Raw genomic sequence first — 17,183 nt, 5'->3', positions numbered from 1 at the left:
TGTCTTCTCCCTGTTAGTTTCTTGCCTCGGGAAAACAATCCGTGTACGATTATTATTAAAATAAATAAGTCTTCTTTGAAAAGATTACAAAGTGCCAAATACACTCTGAGCATATACGTTGAAGATGTATTTTGCCAGGTTGATGCAAATGGAAGTTATGTCTCTGGAGGATGTATACTGGGTGGAGGACAATGCGGCACGAGCAGCCCTTGGCAAGGATCTACCTCGGTGGATTCAGGCTAGGCAGACGTTACCTACTTCAAAGGAAGATTTGGAAACCCTCAAAGCGGATTTATGGAGTGCCGTTGTAAAGAACAGCCAACACCAAGACGCCTGGACATGGGGTACGAGTCCGTGCACTTCTCTTCTCTATTACGTAAAACGAAACGAATCCTTTTTCTTATCTTTTAACGGAAATTGAATAATCGTGATTTCTATCTTTACACGTTGCGTTCAAAGGACCTTCCAGAAAGATTAGAAAATTTGATATTGTGCGCAAAAAGAGAAAGGAAAAGAAACAAATATCTATAAAAAAAAAAAAGGAAAAAAAAAGGAAAAGAATTCTAGAATCCAGACTTTTAGACATAATTCTGCTGCGAATAATTTGAAAAAAGATAGAGGCTAATATTAATATAAATAATTTCGAGAGAGCAAATATTTACAAAAAAAAGAATAAAATGTAAAAAAGGGATCTGTTATTAATTATTAATTATCTGTTATTAATTATTAATATTTCATGCTTCAATTATCATTATAATTGAATATGGAATTTAATAGTTTAATGCGCAACACTACAAAAAATAATCAACGTGACAGCGTCGGTTTTCTATTCATCGAAATAAATAATTTCTCATTATTTTTCTCAATCCTTTCTTGTTATCTATTATTATCCGGAGGCTATTAATTAAACGCGCAAAACTAACAAATAACTCGTTGCACTCGGCAGGCGGTATGCTGGTAGTTTCCGTGTCGGTGGCAGGGCTGGTTACCCTGGCCGCTATGACGCAGCCCGCTCTAGCACCCGAAGCGAAACACTCTCTTCTGCAGTACGTCACAGGGAAATATTTATTGCCGAGTAACTGCCGCGTTCATTTCGAGTGGGAAGAGCCTCAGCTGGTCGGCGAAACGATGACTTTTACGGTTAAAGTGAGTAAAGCGATTGCTTCCGCCGGAATCTTCTCGCGGATATATTTATATTCAGAAGCGAGATAATCTCTGCCGGGAGAGCGAGGCATGCATGGGAAAATAGGTAGCCGCGCATCCGCGAGATGTAAACTCCACGACATTGCAGATGACGAGCGATTAAACATACACGAACATATTTGTACGAGTTCATTTAACTCGAGAGAGATAATTTGCGAGGGATAAAGAATACGTAAAAGTCATAACGGCTCGTCATTTTGCATGTCGAGTACGGATTAGATGTTGAAACATATATATATATATATATATATATATATATATATATATATATATACGAATATTTGTACAAGTTCATTTAACTTGAGAGGTAATTTTTGAAAGATAAAGCTAAGAATATATAAAAGTCACAATCGCTCGTCATTTTACATGTCGAATCGAAAAAAACAGATTAGATGTACGGATACCTGTTTGCAGTTTTATCAGCGCAACGGCCAGCCGTATCCGATATGCGACAAGGATAATCTAATAGTGGAGGTAACAGAGGATACACGCAGAGTAGCCACTCTAATAGAACTGGGAGGCACCGATCCCTTAGCTGCAAATACTGCAGTAGTAAAGTTTACTGTCCGCCATGCGGGACAATATCGAATAGCTGTACTTATCGGATCGTGTCATGTTCATGGCAGTCCGTTTCTTAAGAATTTCCTTCCTGGTACGTATATCTCATGCACGATGCACGATTGTAAAATAATATTCAATAATAGTAACGAGAATGCTTCGTGGCCGTTTCGAATCGTCAACTTTTGACGATATTAAAGGTACCTTAAAAATATATAAAATGATTATTAATTTTCAAATTGTGATGTTGAAAGTAGAAGTTTATGTGCGCGTATGTGTGTTTTCCTGAAAATTAAATCGTAAAAATGTCAGCGATAAAATTATTTCTTATTTAATCTCAAGTAAGCTTTGCGCTTTATTTAAAACATAATATTCAAAATAGATAATTTGTAACAAATAATGAATGTCTATTGGCATTTTAACTAAGGAAAAATCAGGGATCATCAAAAGGATTTATAAGTTAATGCTAATAGCCAGATTTGGGATATATTTTGCAAATTTCAGTCATCATTTACGATCATCGTCGTAAGATATTTCGTTTATCATAGGTCCTCCGGATCCGAATAAGACGGTCTTTGTACGACAAAGTTCTACAGTCGTTTGTACAGCTGGAATAGCACATTCGATGACAATAGAACCGCGTGATGAATACGACAATCTGTGCATATTTGGACCTGGGGATCAGCCTACAGAAGGCTATAATGTCAATATTACCCAGGTAAATTGGAAAATATCCCGAAAGTAAAAAAGCATAGCAATTATTTAATTCATTTATTAATAATTTATTTTCCATAGATCGGCAATATAGTAGACAAGGGAGCGATGGTAGATTGTAGCATTCAACTCGACTACGATTCCCCAAATCAGAGAATTCGTTTAAAAGTAAGCTTTCCGAAAGGCGGATGTTATCATGCAACTGTTAGCTTAGCAGGATTGCAGTTGCATAACGGGGATTTTGATATAATTGTGCTCGAAAGTATGTAAAGTATCTTCAAATTCACGGCTCCTATTCCGCTTTTTTATATGACAAAGCCTGTACGTTTCACTTCCTCTCTTGTCATTAGGTTCCGTCGCGAGAATGGTGCACAATAATGTAGCATCTAAAGATCCCGATATCTGTTATGTCGCAAAGCTGTTGGGTATGCAAGGGGAAAGATTTTCTAAACCAAAAAAGGTCTTCTGCTTTATCTCGCCTAAGCAACTTACGATTAAAGAATATTTATTGAAATTTATCCCTAAAAGACTCGTGACATTTAGACTGTGTCCTTCAACTAAGGTATATAGTATAATCGTTAAGATAATTTTACATAAAATTTTGTCAATTAATCGGTTTTAATTCTATCACGGATTCGTAGTTTCTTAATTTTGAATCGTCCATTTTAGTTTCATTTTGAAAGCTCGACTAATCAACACGAGGGCTACTACCCTTTCTCGATAGACGACGGATGTCAACCTCCCGTTGAATTAATATCTCTATATCGCGATATTATAGCCGCCACTTTTACCTTGTTTCTTTTGAAAAATATTGGCGGCAGTGAAACGTTCGCTGACAAACAAGACTTTTTCTATCATGAAGTCCGTAAACATCATCAGAAGCATTATCACGAAAAACTCTCGATGAAAGTGCAGCGTGATAAGCTTTTGGAATCGGTAAATAATTATAATTATATTATAATTAATTAATAATGTCCATGAAAACATATATATATATAACATAAAGATGTATATATTAATCATGTTTTTCTTTTTTAAAAGTCTATGAAAGCTACTAAAGGATTTTCCGTGAGTGATTGGTGTCGAAATTTTGAAATCACTTTCCAAGGTGAACAAGGTACGTCTCGATTAATAAATTTTTATATAGATCAATTTTGAGATAATTACAAAATTTATCCGACATTAGGCGTTGATTGGGGTGGTGTGCGACGCGAATGGTTCGAATTGATATGTGCCGCGCTATTCGATCCGGGAAATGGGTTGTTCGCATCATTTGGAGAATCGCAACAGGCATTGGTGCATCCAAATCCCAAACGACCGCCGCATCTTAAATTGAAGCACTATGAATTCGCTGGACGTATTGTAGGCAAATGTCTTTATGAGTCTGCCCTTGGTGGCTCTTATCGTCAGTTGGTGCGTGCACGGTTCACCAGATCATTCCTTGCACAGATCATAGGACTTAGAGTACATTACAAGGTAACGCGTCAAACTTCTTTCTTGTTTCTATGCAAAAAATTAATGAAGTACATAATCCAACACCTATGTCTTTCTATATAGTATTTCGAACAAGATGATCCTGACCTGTATTTAAGTAAGGTGAAATACATTCTCGAAAATGATGTTGAAGAAATGGAATTGTATTTCGTTGAAGAGGAATACGATAAAGATGGACAATTGTTAAAGGTATTGTTATTCCTTGTTGGTTTTTAATATTTATATTTATTTTAAAACTTTGTTAATTCGACTTTTGTAAATTCGAATTTTCTTCTATTTCTAAACTCTTCATGCTTAGCCGAAATTTAATGCAACACCGAATGCTATAATTAATATTTATATCTTGTGTATAGGTAGCGGAATTAATTCCTGGAGGTAGTAAGGTCCGAGTAACCAATGATACGAAACTTCGTTATCTGGATGCGCTTGCTCAGCACCGGCTTGCTAGTTCCATTCGCAATGAAGTCGATCATTTCCTGCGCGGTCTCAACGAACTGATTCCCGACAATCTCTTAGGGATATTCGATGAGAATGAATTGGAGGTGCGCTAAATCTAATCTATTAAAGAAAATCGAGCCAAAGGCGATATCTCTGCATCTTTATTTCTCTTATAGTTGCTGTTATGCGGAACTGGCGAGTACAGCGTGGCAGATTTACGCGCGCATCACATAGCTAACGGAAGTTCCCCGGAATTTCTCCGAGTGCTCGATTGGTTCTGGACGGCAGTGAGCAATTTCACGCAGGAGGAGATGGCACGATTGCTTCAGTTCACCACGGGCTGCTCACAATTGCCACCTGGTGGATTTCAACAATTGAGTCCGCGTTTCCAGATTACAGCTGCACCAACGTTCGCTAATTTACCCACGGCACATACCTGGTACGTTCTCTAGAAATATCATCTAAGCATTCTTGTTTCCTTTCAATCATTAATTCATTGGTTTTTTTTTTCAGTTTCAATCAACTCTGCTTACCTGACTACGAATGCTACGATCATTTTGAGCGAGCGTTGCTATTAGCGATTAGCGAGGGTACCGAAGGTTTCGGCATGATCTAATCGAACGTAGAACTCATTGAACGTTAAACTTCTAGTCGAGCCTAACGAAGAATGATATCGTTGACTAAATCAATTTATGTATCTATTTTTTTTTCTGGTGGTGAAACCTGTCTCTTTCATGATAAAAAATCATTCTTTCGGAAATAGATCTTATCACAAATTTGTCCCATACTAGTTTCCATCAGCCAGGCCAGAAAGCAAGGATAATCTTTATCGCACGTTTTGATATGTAGCAGATTATAGAATTTTTGAAATTATCTTTTTTCTGTTTATGCCGAAGACTATCAGAAACAATCTAATCTTCCGATGATGTAGACAATGTAATTTCTACCATGCCGCGGCGACGTTTTTATAAAACGGAGAATATTCAACAAGAGCAATGTTACCTCAACATCAGAATTGCTCAATATTATTGTATCAAGATTTAGCGTAGTCAAACTTATACGATAGGTTTTACGTGAGCGTAAAGAGAATTAAATTAACGTATTTCTCGGACGATGCTGTAACTAACGTCGCTGTATAAGGATATACAATATAAATCAAAATACATACAAATAATTCTGTTTTCGCAACTGTTATGTGTAAAAAAAGATTGGTGTATATGACGAAGAGGATCACTGTAACGGCATTCATTCCACGGAACATTCCGTTAATCAATCATTAGTCTGAATACCTTCTGTCGCTCTTAGTGCGTAAACTATGTGATTTAAATAAAAAAAAATTAAGGACGATGAATAATGAGACTAATATTAATTCTAGCTTTATGCCAGTTTAACTCTTTCATTTTATCTCTCTCGCAATAACAAGTACGACGATTATATGATACTTCCAACGTCGACGATGGCGGATGTAATGTAAGCTAATTAGTATGTACATCCAGTACAAAATATGATTCTGAGACATTACGTATTACATCTATTTCTTATCGACGCAAAATAATCGCGATATAATAAGCATGGTTACCCTAGTCATAACGATAATAATACTGCGATTATACTGTGAGCATCGCATTCTAGTGTATACGTATTTATTTAAGAAGTGTAATGACATGTACTTAAATAGAGAGGGAATAGTATAAAACGTAGTAATCGCTATAGCAGACTATTCGTCGCGAAATAATGGACGAATAGTCAAAATCGTAAACCGTACTACGCCTCGCAATAGCAAGAAATTAATCGCCTTGCCAGATTATCTACCAGATTATCAGATAATACTGGTGGTAATACTGATGGTAATTTATTTTTATCAGTTTATCATTACGTGAAGGGAACTAAAAAAATATAAGTTAAAAAGCCATAATATTCATCTTTATTCAGTAAATCCCGTTATGCTCTACGCCTATTACATCCATTTCCTTGTGCTTTCGCAATTTACGAAAGAGAAAAATTTATCCTATAAATCTAACTCTTTACGGGACGCAATAAAATCACTTATTTTTCGTATGAAATATGTATGTAACACGTAACATACGCACATGTTACGTGTATATATAAAATATCTACTCCTCAAAAACTAAATTAGTTAAAAAAAAAAAAATCGCTATGTATCTTAAACGTAATACGAAAGAAAGTTGAATATTATATTTGTTAATTTTTCTACTGCCCCGCGAGCGCCTTTCTTTGCCAATCTTCAACTTCCGAACTCTTATTTCGGCCATAAAGCGTATCTTCCTCTTCATGACCGAGGGCATCAAGTGAACGGTACGTTTTCTTTAACTTATCTCAAATTGCAATCACATGTAATCAAGCTTGAGTTGTTTATCTATATTTATATACAAGATATTGATAAATTATTTTTATTCTGTTCGATTTCTATTCTCGTAAATAATTATTGACAGAATTATTATATCATTATTAAAAGCAACAATTAAGAATATAACGATAGTTAACGAGATCCTACATTAATTTCTGTTCAATACAATTTTTAGTCAATATCATTTTTAGTTTTATCTTAAACGACGTGAGGTAACCAAAGAGCTTATATACATAGAGTAGTGGAGCCTAAGCTAAGAATGCCTGAGCAGATAGACGAAGACAGAAAACGAGAAGCCGATCAGCATCCTTGTTGCGCACGCAACATTAAACAAGGATAAAGATACGTTCTCTCTATATTTTTTTCTTTCTATCGCCTAACATTTTTACTTACGGGGATCCCTATGCCTTCCCTACTCTGTATACATAAGCTCTTCGAAGGTAACAGGTACGAAGCACAGGCACGAGGTTTTTGCGTTCTCTCAATTGTTGCAAGTTGGAAATTACGAATTGCTATAGAGTACCTACCTACGGCGGCAATGGCAGAGTGGCGTTAGATAGAAACGTAAAAGTTCGTAGGATGGATACGCGCATGATGCTGCCAGCGATCTGCAATATCCGCCTGCTCCAACCACCCTCCTGAGATTGTCGCAGCAATCGCTCTCTCAGCTCGCTTAATTCCGCCCTAACGGGATATGATAAAAAAAAAAGGTCAATCTCTCGATACTGTTTTTAATCGGAAGTAAGGCGATGTGCTCTTTTCCAAAAAAAAAATGTGTCTTACACTTGCGAGTTATATTCCACTTCAACGCGGCGGAGCTCAGCTTCTCGATTAGCCAACTCACTCTCGAGAGAAATCGCGCGTAAGCTCAGAACTTTTGCGCTGCTTTCGCTAGCTTTCAGACGTTTTTCCAATCTCTGTTTCTCCATCTCCGTAGTTTGCAGCTTCCTAATTATACCGTAAAATTTCTACTATTTTTAAGTCCCTACATCTGAACGTTCCAAATCTGGATATTAAAGACTTTAGGTGTACTTGGAAGTACGCTGAAGCTGTTCTTGCGCAGACTCGGTGAGAGATATTTGCGCCACTAATCGCAACTGCAATTCCTCGACTGTGGATTCCGCTTTTTCCGCTCTGACACCGCGTTCTGTCGCCAGTGTCTCGCTGGCCGATACCTAAGCGAATATTCTTGTCGTAATTACATATTTAAACGATAAAAAAATATGAAACAATAAGATAATAGATGGCATCACTCGGCAGGATTCGGTTCTTGGTATCATATAATTTTTCGTTTTTCTTAATTGAATTTATGTATATAAATTCCAAATTTATAGTAGTGCCATTTATTATCTTATTATTTGAAATTTATCTCGGCTTATTATATTATTTGATAAAAATCTGATTCATGCGAAGTGATAATTATTCAAAATTTTCAAAAGTAGTTAATGTTTGTTACAAATTGCTTAATTAATTTCATCTCCTTATTTTAATTAACAAACGCGAGACAATTCTAGGATACAATTTCTCAGTCAGGTCGTTTACAAAATAGTTAGAATGTCATGTAAATATTCTTTAAACGTTATCACAATACTGATCTACAATGCTGATACACACAATTCATGTATTAAATGACCCTGAAGATATATTTTGTACCAATTGTAAATTTCCGCGATATCCCGCGATTTCGCGGTGGATAAAAGTTAATAGGGCAAGTGGTATTGATCCTTTTTCCTGGTACGGAAGGAGTATTATGTGATATTGAGTCACCGGTGCGCGTGGCGCGCGAAATGCGAAAGGTGTGACTCATCCATAAGCTATATTTCTTTCGTCGTACATTGACCTAACGCTGCCTCGCGGGTGGATTCTGAATTTTTAAAAAAATGTCGGACGTCACACACAAAGTGACATCCGACATCTAGATTAAACGAATAGCGTTACCATTAATGTCGCATCAATTATGTGAAATACGCGCGGACAAGTGATAGTCTCATACTTATTGCCGAGCGAAGATAACTTGAACTTTGAACATTTCATTTCAACATTTTATTCAAAGATTTAATATTTAGAAATTGTAGTAATTCAGAATTCATGATAAATCATTGTTGTTATTATTAAGAATTTATCAAATATTGATTCATTTTCCTCCCGTTTTTGCACGATAAACCGATTTTACATGCTATCAACGTGTACAGATGTCCAATCTCTATGGAAAGGGTGAAGGAGAAAGAAAGAATGAGTCAGTTACTTCGTGGAAAGGAGTTCGCACAGATATCGCGCGTGGGAGAACTCACCCCCTCCCCCAAGAAAGAGGAGAAGGGGGTCGCAACCTCGTGTCTCGGACCGAGCGTAACAATGACTCACCGAACAACAGATCAATTTTTTATCACCCCCGCGAGGTTGCGGATACTATTCGCCCCGGCACTCGCGAGTTTACTATTCATCGAATGTTACTTAAACAAAAATTGAGATTGTTGATTAACTCCTTCACCAGTGTGATGAAAATGAGGTTTCCGTGCCACCACTGTATGAAAAAAAAGTTTAGATTTCTATTACGATTTTAGTATTAAGATTTTTGAAGTCGCTGAATTCGAATATGTCAGATATATATATCAGAATTTCAAAATTTAAAATGGCGGGTTCAATATAGCGGATCAAATTGAAAAAATAATCGGATTTTTATTAAAATTTATTAAAAATAATTATCCTAAGATTTTCAAGGTCGCTGAATCCGAATATGATATTAGAATTTCTAAATTCAAAATAGCCGACTCAATTTTTTTTATTTTTCTAAATTTTGATCCGTCATATTGGATCCGCCATTTTGAATATAGGATACCAAGTTTCATACAAATCGCAAAAGGATAAATTGATTTTTTTAGGTGTGCACATACACACTAATGGTAATCTTTTTTCTGTACATATATGTTATATACACTGTGAAGAGGTTGAAAAACATTGACAAATTTGGAATATTTTTACAAAAGAAAAGTTGACTCAGAATTAGTCAGAGAATTCCGAGTTCAAAAGAGATACGTTTATTTAGAGATTGCGCGGGCGATTAATTTGAGTTAAGAAGAGAAAAACTCAACTTTATCCAAAAGTATTTTCTTGTCTTCTCGTAATTTCAAGAGTTTCTCCCGATCTCTGGACATTTGCGTATCGAGCGCTTTTAATTGATCCTGTGCAGTCAAGAGCTCGTTTCTTAAATTTCCCACAGTGATCAATCGCTCCTGAGAGACTTCCTCAACGCGCTTTAGCTCGATCTCCATTTTTTCTTTTTCCTACATCAGAAAGACATACGATTGCATTTGTAATATTAATTATATTTATTAAAATTATTTTAAGATAAGAGATCACATTAATAACATAAAATAAAAAAATTATGTTTTTAAAATAAAAAAGAAAAAAGAGCGTCAAGTGTATTTACAGTATAGTGTATGTGCATAAAAATTATTTTGTTACACAAAATAAATTATTATACAAAAAATTGCTGTAGAAAATGTTATATAAAAAAATGTTATTTTAATATAGAAACAATGTTTCACGTAATAATGTTATTTTGATTGTTGTAAAAAATTATTCTGCAGAAGTGCTATTTTATTTTAATTTAGGAAATCTATCTAATTAAAAAAAGTTTCTATTAATAAATATTTTAATTCCAAACAAGTTCAAACGAGCAAAATTCAATTCGATGAATAATCGATCGATCGTACCGATTTAAAGGTGTCGCGTTCGCGCATCGCCTCCTCGAGCTGTGATTTCTCACGATGTAGCTCGCTGTTCAGTTTGCCAACCCGATCATTTTCGGCGAGCAGCAATCGGCGCAGAAACTCGATCTGCAAATGCAGATGTTCCACTTGTTGCTCCAACTGCACAATCTCGGCGCGTTTGCGTCTCCATGCATTCAGCATCAGCACACGGTACACCACGTTCGCCGCCTTGATCGTCGGATCCTCTGTCAAACCGACAGCCTCACCCTGCTCGGATTCCGAGGATGGTGTAGCGTCCGTCCAGGATCTGCCACTACAATAAGCGCTTCCGTTCGCCAAGATGTCCCTAGACCTGTCGCTAATCTCGTCGAGACGACTGGCAGAAGAACCGCTCTCTGATCTGCACGACATTTGTTTTACTATTTTTCTATCATTCCATGATGAAATTAATTAATTAAACTGCATTAAATTTTTTTTGTATTTTGTATTAAATATTTATAGAAATCAAATTTTATATTCCTATAAAAGTTGAAAAAAAAAATATCTTGATCTTTTTTGTGATTCACGCGATATAGCGACATAAACAGGTGTGTCCTCGAGAAGCCAGCTCACTTGAGATCACCGATGTTGGGATCGACGGCGGGCAGAGACAAATCCATCATCGACAGACTCTTCTTGCGAGGAGAGCCAAGGCCCAGGAAACCGGGTGGGCATCGGTCGGCGCAACTTTTGGGAATTGACGTTGGAATCCCGCGACCGGCTCGGCTAATCGCAGACCCGACCGCCAATCTGTATGATCTTTTGGGTACGCGATGATCGGTACATCGATAAAGATTTAACCGCGGATGACATCTTACGGATGCGGGAGTACACGGTAATCTACGTTGCACACATCGGGGCAGCTTGGTTTCTAATCTGGTGACGGTCGCGGATCGCGGACCCCGATTCCGTTTCGATAGGGTAGTTGTTTCTGACATATCGCTTACAGTTTGCGCATAAGATTGTCTTCGAATATGATCGAGATTGTTTGTACGCGCCTCTCGTCATGGGGACGAAGCACGAATGCTGATGGAAACAAATGATTGAGCAGATGTTTACATACAAGGTGTGAATTTCATACAATTATTGTCAAATAAAAAATAAAATATATATATATATATATGTATACGTATATAATTTTTTTCATAATCGCATTTTTTAGAAATTTATTAAATTTCTAAAATTCTAAGTCATGCAAACTCTTTGTTGATTATTTTTTCCCCTCCTAATATTTTCTCAATATTGAATATAGATTTTCGCCTCGAAAATTTGAAATTAGAAATTATGATTTCTAGACGTTAGTTTCTTTTACGTTAGTAATGTATATTTTGTAATATTTAAAGACATGATAAAACGTGTATTAATAATACAATATTATAATATTGTCTTACAAATATTCCTCCGAATTTCCATATGCCAAACTGACAAAAATTCTAAAAATCATCTAGAAATCATAATTTTTAATTTCAAATTTTCGATGTGAAAATTTATATTCATCAATATTGAGAAAATATTAGAAAAATATGCTCAGCGAGAAAGTTTCATTATCTACAATTTCAAAAAGTTTTTTAAATTTCCAGGAATTATAATCTTAAAATTTTGGAATTTTAAGTCGTTAAAATGAAGAATCTTAAAAAGTGATCTTAAAAAATATCAGGAAAAAATAATCAACAAAGAGTTTGCATGACTTAGAATTTTAGAAATTTAACAAATTTCTAAGAAATGCGATTATGAAAATTCAGAATTTTAATTTGCTAAAATCAAGCATCTCAAAAATTGACAAAGATCAAGAGAATATAATCAGCAAAGAGATTGCATGATTTGAAATTCCCAAAATTTTCCAAATTTTTTCTAAGAATTTGTTATATAAATCATCATGATAAGCAAAGTTGAATAATAAGTAGTAATTACAAATTAAGTCATAATATTAAAAAGTCAAGAATTTTGAATTTAATTTAGTTAATTTTAAACGAGTAAACTTTAATTAGCTATTTTTCAAAATACATTAAATTAAAATTTTTAACATATTTCTAAATTAAAATTTTTAGTTTGTTATTTCATAATTATTTTATCTTTTAAACCAATTTAATTTTAATAATTTAATAAATTATGACATTTTAGTTTAATAGATTAATAAGATTTCTTGAGAGAAACTTTTAAACTAACTTAAATTAATTTAATTTTAATTTTAAGTTTTTGTCCATATAACTTTTAACTTAATTTAGTTAATTTTATTAGATCATATTAATATTAATTTAACTTGTATTGTTGGTTAAAAAAACATTAAGTTAATCGTCGATGATAAGATAATATCATTTCTCGCGATTTATTTTTAAAAAAAGGACATATCATGTGATAATATGCTTTTACATTTAAAATTATTTTAATTAAAATAATAACTTTATAAATGATAATTTAATTAATAAAATTAACGAGATGCTATTTCGAAATTTTAGTACGATTTTAAATACAAAATATATCTAGTAAATTATGAATAGTCTCTCCGAGACTTCTCTCAATATCTCATATCTTTTTTTTATCAATGTTTATTAATTTAATATCTTATAATACTTTAATTTAACTTTTTAACTTTTTTTCTAATTCTTAAAAATAAAAAAATAAATAAAAAATTTAATCGAAACTAAAGTTAAACATTATTAATAAAAATAAACGTCAACATCTCACATACGTCCATTCCTTATTAATTTTAATCCGCTTTTAATTCAATCATTATTCCTTCCTAATTCTTAGAACCAAAACATGAAAAGTAAGTTAGCCTGAGATGAAATTTAATCTGCATTGATAGGAATTGACATCAGCATTGGAACATCAGCACTCGATCGTTTCGGCTGCGCGTGTGCGAAATTTCTTATTCACCCGCCCACGCCGTCGTTCCCACCGCCTTCGCCGTACGTCGGTCGGTCGGTTGGTCGGTCGGTCGGTCAGCCTGAGTCAGTCGCTGGTGGCGTCCGTCCGTCCGTCCGTCCGTCCATCCGTCCGGTCGATCGGTCGGTCGGTCGGTCGGTCGCTCGTTTCAACGTCACGGGGGCTCGCGGGGCCGAGTACGCGTACGCATCGCAGTAACGCGCGCGAGGCCAGCGCGATCGTTGGTGATCGCTACGCGACGGAAGTGGACGGGTCTCGCGCAATTTTACGCAGCGAGTCGCCTCCGGCTATTTTTCTCCCGTGCGCCAACCGCGGTCCTCCGCACATGTGTGGTGAGGGAAATCGGGATCGCCGTTCCTATCGCCAGACGCACTTCTTGCGCTCTCGTTCCCGTTCTCGATCTCGTCGTCAACGCGAGCGAACGACGCGTCACGCACGGCGCGAGAACACGCAGCGCCAGCCTCGAGAGCATATAGCATGTTGATTCGTGCATCAGGCAAGTCTCTATCTCTCTTTTTTTCTCCACTCAGTTTCTCGCTCTCGGCCTCCCTCTTCCTTCTTCTTCTTTCTCTCTCGCTCCTCGGTCTCGCTCCTTCTGTCTTCCTCTCTCCCGACACATTGTGTCCTACGATAGTTTAATTATAGATACGCGGCCTGTACGGGCCTAGGCTCTCCCAAAATAATGATTGGATCAGCGTTGAGCATCCCTCCTCGCGCTCCTTTTTCCCCCGGGACACTTGCGTACAGTGTTTCTGGATGTATCCTCGCGTACGAGCGAACGAACAGCTGTCGTTCCCGAGGTTCGAAAGCTGTGCGTGAAAATTGCGTTTGTCTTCTTCCCAGTTTCTTGCTGATGCTGGCCTCTAATACAGCAACTCACCACTTGAGCACGGCGATTTGTACATTGTGGTGTATCAATTCAACTATTAAAGTTTTAAGACTATTATATATTAGAATTAAGAAATATGCTGGAAATATCTAGAAAAATTCTTTGAGAATGTGTAAGATATCATGCAAATATTCATTATACATTAAAATTTGTTTCTAGTAGTTGCTTTAGCAATTTAAATATAAGGATATTTCTAATGAGGATATTTTTATTACTGAAATATAAATAGAAAAATCTAAGGTATTATGTACTATATACAAAACCATGTGATCAATTGATATATTTATAATTACAGATGGACAAAGCCCAATGTATTAAAGACTCTCAGTCATGGATCAATACAATGGTATGAGTGACGGAGATATTAATATAAGCGATATTAGTAAGTATTGAATGTATATCTATATCTCGGTATATTTTGTATAGCTTGTCTGATGAGCATTGCTTTTAGTTGACGTCATTCAAACCACCGATCCTGGTTCTATGGCTACCATAGCAATGGATAGTGAACATGTTCAGCCACATGTCGAGATCCTGGAGCAGCCAGCCAGCAAAGCATTGCGATTTCGCTATGAGTGTGAGGGCAGATCAGCTGGCAGCATACCTGGTGTCAATAGTACGCCAGAGAACAAAACTTTCCCTAGTATACGAGTGAGTTCATGTGATCGTTTAGTGAGTTTTTTTAATATCCATTTCTACCATTCTATCAATATGGATTAATTTCAATCTCAATTTATTTTTTAGTTTTATTTTTAATTCCAGGGATTAAAAAAAGATAAAGTGTAAATTAAACCAAGATAAAGTTAATTTATTATATATTGATAGAATATAATTGATATTTTTATAGATTGTGGGTTACAAGGGACGCGCTATGGTGGTTGTATCTTGTGTAACAAAGGATTCGCCATACAGACCTCATCCGCATAACCTTGTCGGCAAGGAAGTATGCAAACAAGGTGTTTGTACAGTAGAAGTTCCTTCGGGAAATATGGTTGTTACTTTCTCAAATCTGGGCATTCAATGTGTGAAGAAAAAAGACATCGAAGAAGCTCTCAGGATGCGTCAAGAATTACGAGTAGATCCCTATCGAAGTATGTCGATTTACATTTTTTTAAATTCCTGATTAATATAAATACATTAATCATGAAATTCTGTATTGGTACAGCTGGTTTTGAGCATAAGAGACATCCAACTAATATCGATCTCAATGCGGTGAGATTATGTTTCCAAGTTTTCTTGGAAGGGTCACAGAAAGGAAAATTTAACAAACCGTTACCGCCTATTGTATCTGATCCTATTTATGATAAAAGTATGTAATATTACATGTACTTTAAAATCTATACACACATATACTTAAAATTTCTATATACATATTTTTAGAGGCAATGTCAGATCTTGTGATTTGCAAATTGAGCCATTGTAGTGCATCAGTCGCTGGTAGTATAGACATGATTTTGCTATGTGAAAAAGTCGCGAAAGAAGATATACAAGTAAGATTTTTCGAGGAGAGAGACGGGCAATTACTCTGGGAAGGATATGGTGATTTTCAACCGACACATGTACATAAACAAGTAAGTTAATATTTAAAAGTGACTTGTTAATCCCAAATAAGAAGGGAGGGTGTGCGTCACGGCAGGGCCCGACCACAAACCAGTCATGAAAACTCGTAATTCTTTTGCGAAAAAATACCACCTTAGCCAGGAATCGAACCTGGATCTCCTGCTTACCGGGCAGGCATCTTATCCCTTCGATTACCGAGGCATGTGATGATATTTATCGCGATAAATAACGTGTTTAGAATAACACGTCAACAATTCAATGATACATATATATACATATATTACAATATACACATATACATGTATTCTCTCGAATCCCCATGATCGGTATGCCAGAGAGATGATGGTCCTATTCTCTCGATGAATGCAGGTCGGACTGCAGCGGCGACACCCTCCAACGCCATTGGCAAATATACAAATAATTCTCCTGGAGCACGACAGGAGAGATTGCATCAAGCATTGTTAATCATCTGAAATTAAATATCTTACAAGTAGAATCTGTTACGATAATTTCAAATTCTCTAATTACTTCAAAAAATAAAAGCAGTACTTTAAGGTAGATTCGAACGAAATATTTAAATCCTCTATATATACTTAAATCCTCTATTTATACTTCAAAAAACAAAACTTGAATTAAATACATTCAAACTTTTTACGAGTATTTTATTAGACATTTTATATTTTTTTGTATTATTATACAATATTTAATAATATATAATAAATATTAAATTATAATATTAAATTATTATTAATTGTGGAAAATAAATCTAATGTAAATATAATTAAAAATATAAAATAAAAATTATTTGATATTTTTACGTACTACATTTTTTAAACTAACAATTTCATTCTTAAAATTTGAGATGATTAGTTAAAAGATTCGATTCTTTACGATAGGCAGTACTTAAAAGTTTCGAATCCTGCAGAATTCATCCTAAAATTCTAAAATAACTAGAAAAATCGAATATTATAAAAATAAAATATATAAAATATTTTTCATATAGAGTTTAATTCCATCTCTATTGTTAATGATTGTAATGTAGTAATAGAAAAATACGACTTGTTTGCTTATATGTGTATCGATATTGTGTATCCTTTTTGTAGACGGCAATAGCATTCAGAACGCCTAGCTATCGTACACAACAAGTGGAACAGCCAGTGCAAGTGTACATCCAACTTAGAAGGCCATCGGATGGTGCTACGAGCGAAGCGTTACCGTTTCAGATGTTACCACTAGGTACAGGTAGGCCTGCTTTCTGGTCTTTACGGAAAGCATTTGCCAGGAAGAAGGCAGATTACAGTACCTTCAGTAAAATCCTGTCTAC

The 17,183-nt window shown here is 35.5% G+C and overlaps 3 protein-coding genes across 8 annotated transcripts in view; 2 read left to right on the top strand and 1 right to left on the bottom strand.

Moving 5' to 3' along the window:
• Window positions 1-6,322, top strand: part of LOC105433631 (apoptosis-resistant E3 ubiquitin protein ligase 1) — a 32,880-nt gene extending 26,558 nt beyond the window's left edge. For 4 of the 5 annotated variants that reach the window (XM_011649034.3, XM_089082046.1, XM_011649036.2 and 1 more), the window contains 13 exons: window positions 139-344; window positions 947-1,146; window positions 1,618-1,855; window positions 2,310-2,479; window positions 2,557-2,737; window positions 2,826-3,037; window positions 3,145-3,411; window positions 3,517-3,592; window positions 3,662-3,951; window positions 4,033-4,158; window positions 4,323-4,511; window positions 4,584-4,846; window positions 4,921-6,322. In XM_011649034.3, the coding sequence (XP_011647336.1) occupies window positions 139-344; window positions 947-1,146; window positions 1,618-1,855; window positions 2,310-2,479; window positions 2,557-2,737; window positions 2,826-3,037; window positions 3,145-3,411; window positions 3,517-3,592; window positions 3,662-3,951; window positions 4,033-4,158; window positions 4,323-4,511; window positions 4,584-4,846; window positions 4,921-5,023 (2,521 nt within the window). In that variant the 3' untranslated portion in view covers window positions 5,024-6,322. Of the gene's footprint in view, window positions 1-124; window positions 345-946; window positions 1,147-1,617; window positions 1,856-2,309; window positions 2,480-2,556; window positions 2,738-2,825; window positions 3,038-3,144; window positions 3,412-3,516; window positions 3,593-3,661; window positions 3,952-4,032; window positions 4,159-4,322; window positions 4,512-4,583; window positions 4,847-4,920 lie in introns of all 5 variants that reach the window. The other variant, XM_089082048.1, reaches the window with a different exon arrangement.
• Window positions 6,309-13,456, bottom strand: LOC105433633 (uncharacterized). The gene is made up of 8 exons (XM_089082053.1): window positions 13,214-13,456; window positions 11,098-11,550; window positions 10,489-10,885; window positions 9,865-10,056; window positions 7,808-7,950; window positions 7,559-7,723; window positions 7,303-7,459; window positions 6,309-6,784 (listed from the first exon to the last, which is right to left on the bottom strand). The coding sequence occupies exons 2-7, from the start codon at window positions 11,460-11,462 to the stop codon at window positions 7,303-7,305; spliced, it is 1,419 nt and encodes a 472-aa protein (XP_088938179.1). The 5' UTR covers window positions 11,463-11,550; window positions 13,214-13,456; the 3' UTR covers window positions 6,309-6,784.
• Window positions 13,457-13,531: 75 nt separating this feature from the next.
• LOC148935384 (embryonic polarity protein dorsal-like) overlaps window positions 13,532-17,183 on the top strand; it is a 5,784-nt gene continuing 2,132 nt past the window's right edge. The window contains exons 1-7 of one of the 2 annotated variants that reach the window (XM_011649037.3): window positions 13,532-13,906; window positions 14,595-14,681; window positions 14,751-14,950; window positions 15,147-15,390; window positions 15,465-15,608; window positions 15,680-15,870; window positions 16,963-17,183. The exon at window positions 16,963-17,183 is cut by the window's right edge and continues 2,132 nt beyond it. In XM_011649037.3, the coding sequence (XP_011647339.2) occupies window positions 14,630-14,681; window positions 14,751-14,950; window positions 15,147-15,390; window positions 15,465-15,608; window positions 15,680-15,870; window positions 16,963-17,183 (1,052 nt within the window). In that variant the 5' untranslated portion in view covers window positions 13,532-13,906; window positions 14,595-14,629. Of the gene's footprint in view, window positions 13,907-14,269; window positions 14,412-14,594; window positions 14,682-14,750; window positions 14,951-15,146; window positions 15,391-15,464; window positions 15,609-15,679; window positions 15,871-16,962 lie in introns of those variants that run through there. The other variant, XM_089082049.1, reaches the window with a different exon arrangement.

The sequence above is a fragment of the Pogonomyrmex barbatus genome, unplaced genomic scaffold, assembly GCF_055798465.1.
Source record: "Pogonomyrmex barbatus isolate J1 unplaced genomic scaffold, ASM5579846v1 scaffold5, whole genome shotgun sequence".
NCBI lineage: Eukaryota > Metazoa > Arthropoda > Insecta > Hymenoptera > Formicidae > Pogonomyrmex > Pogonomyrmex barbatus.
The sequence above is the reverse complement of the archived record's forward strand: the minus strand, read 5'-3'. Positions and strand labels throughout refer to the sequence as shown.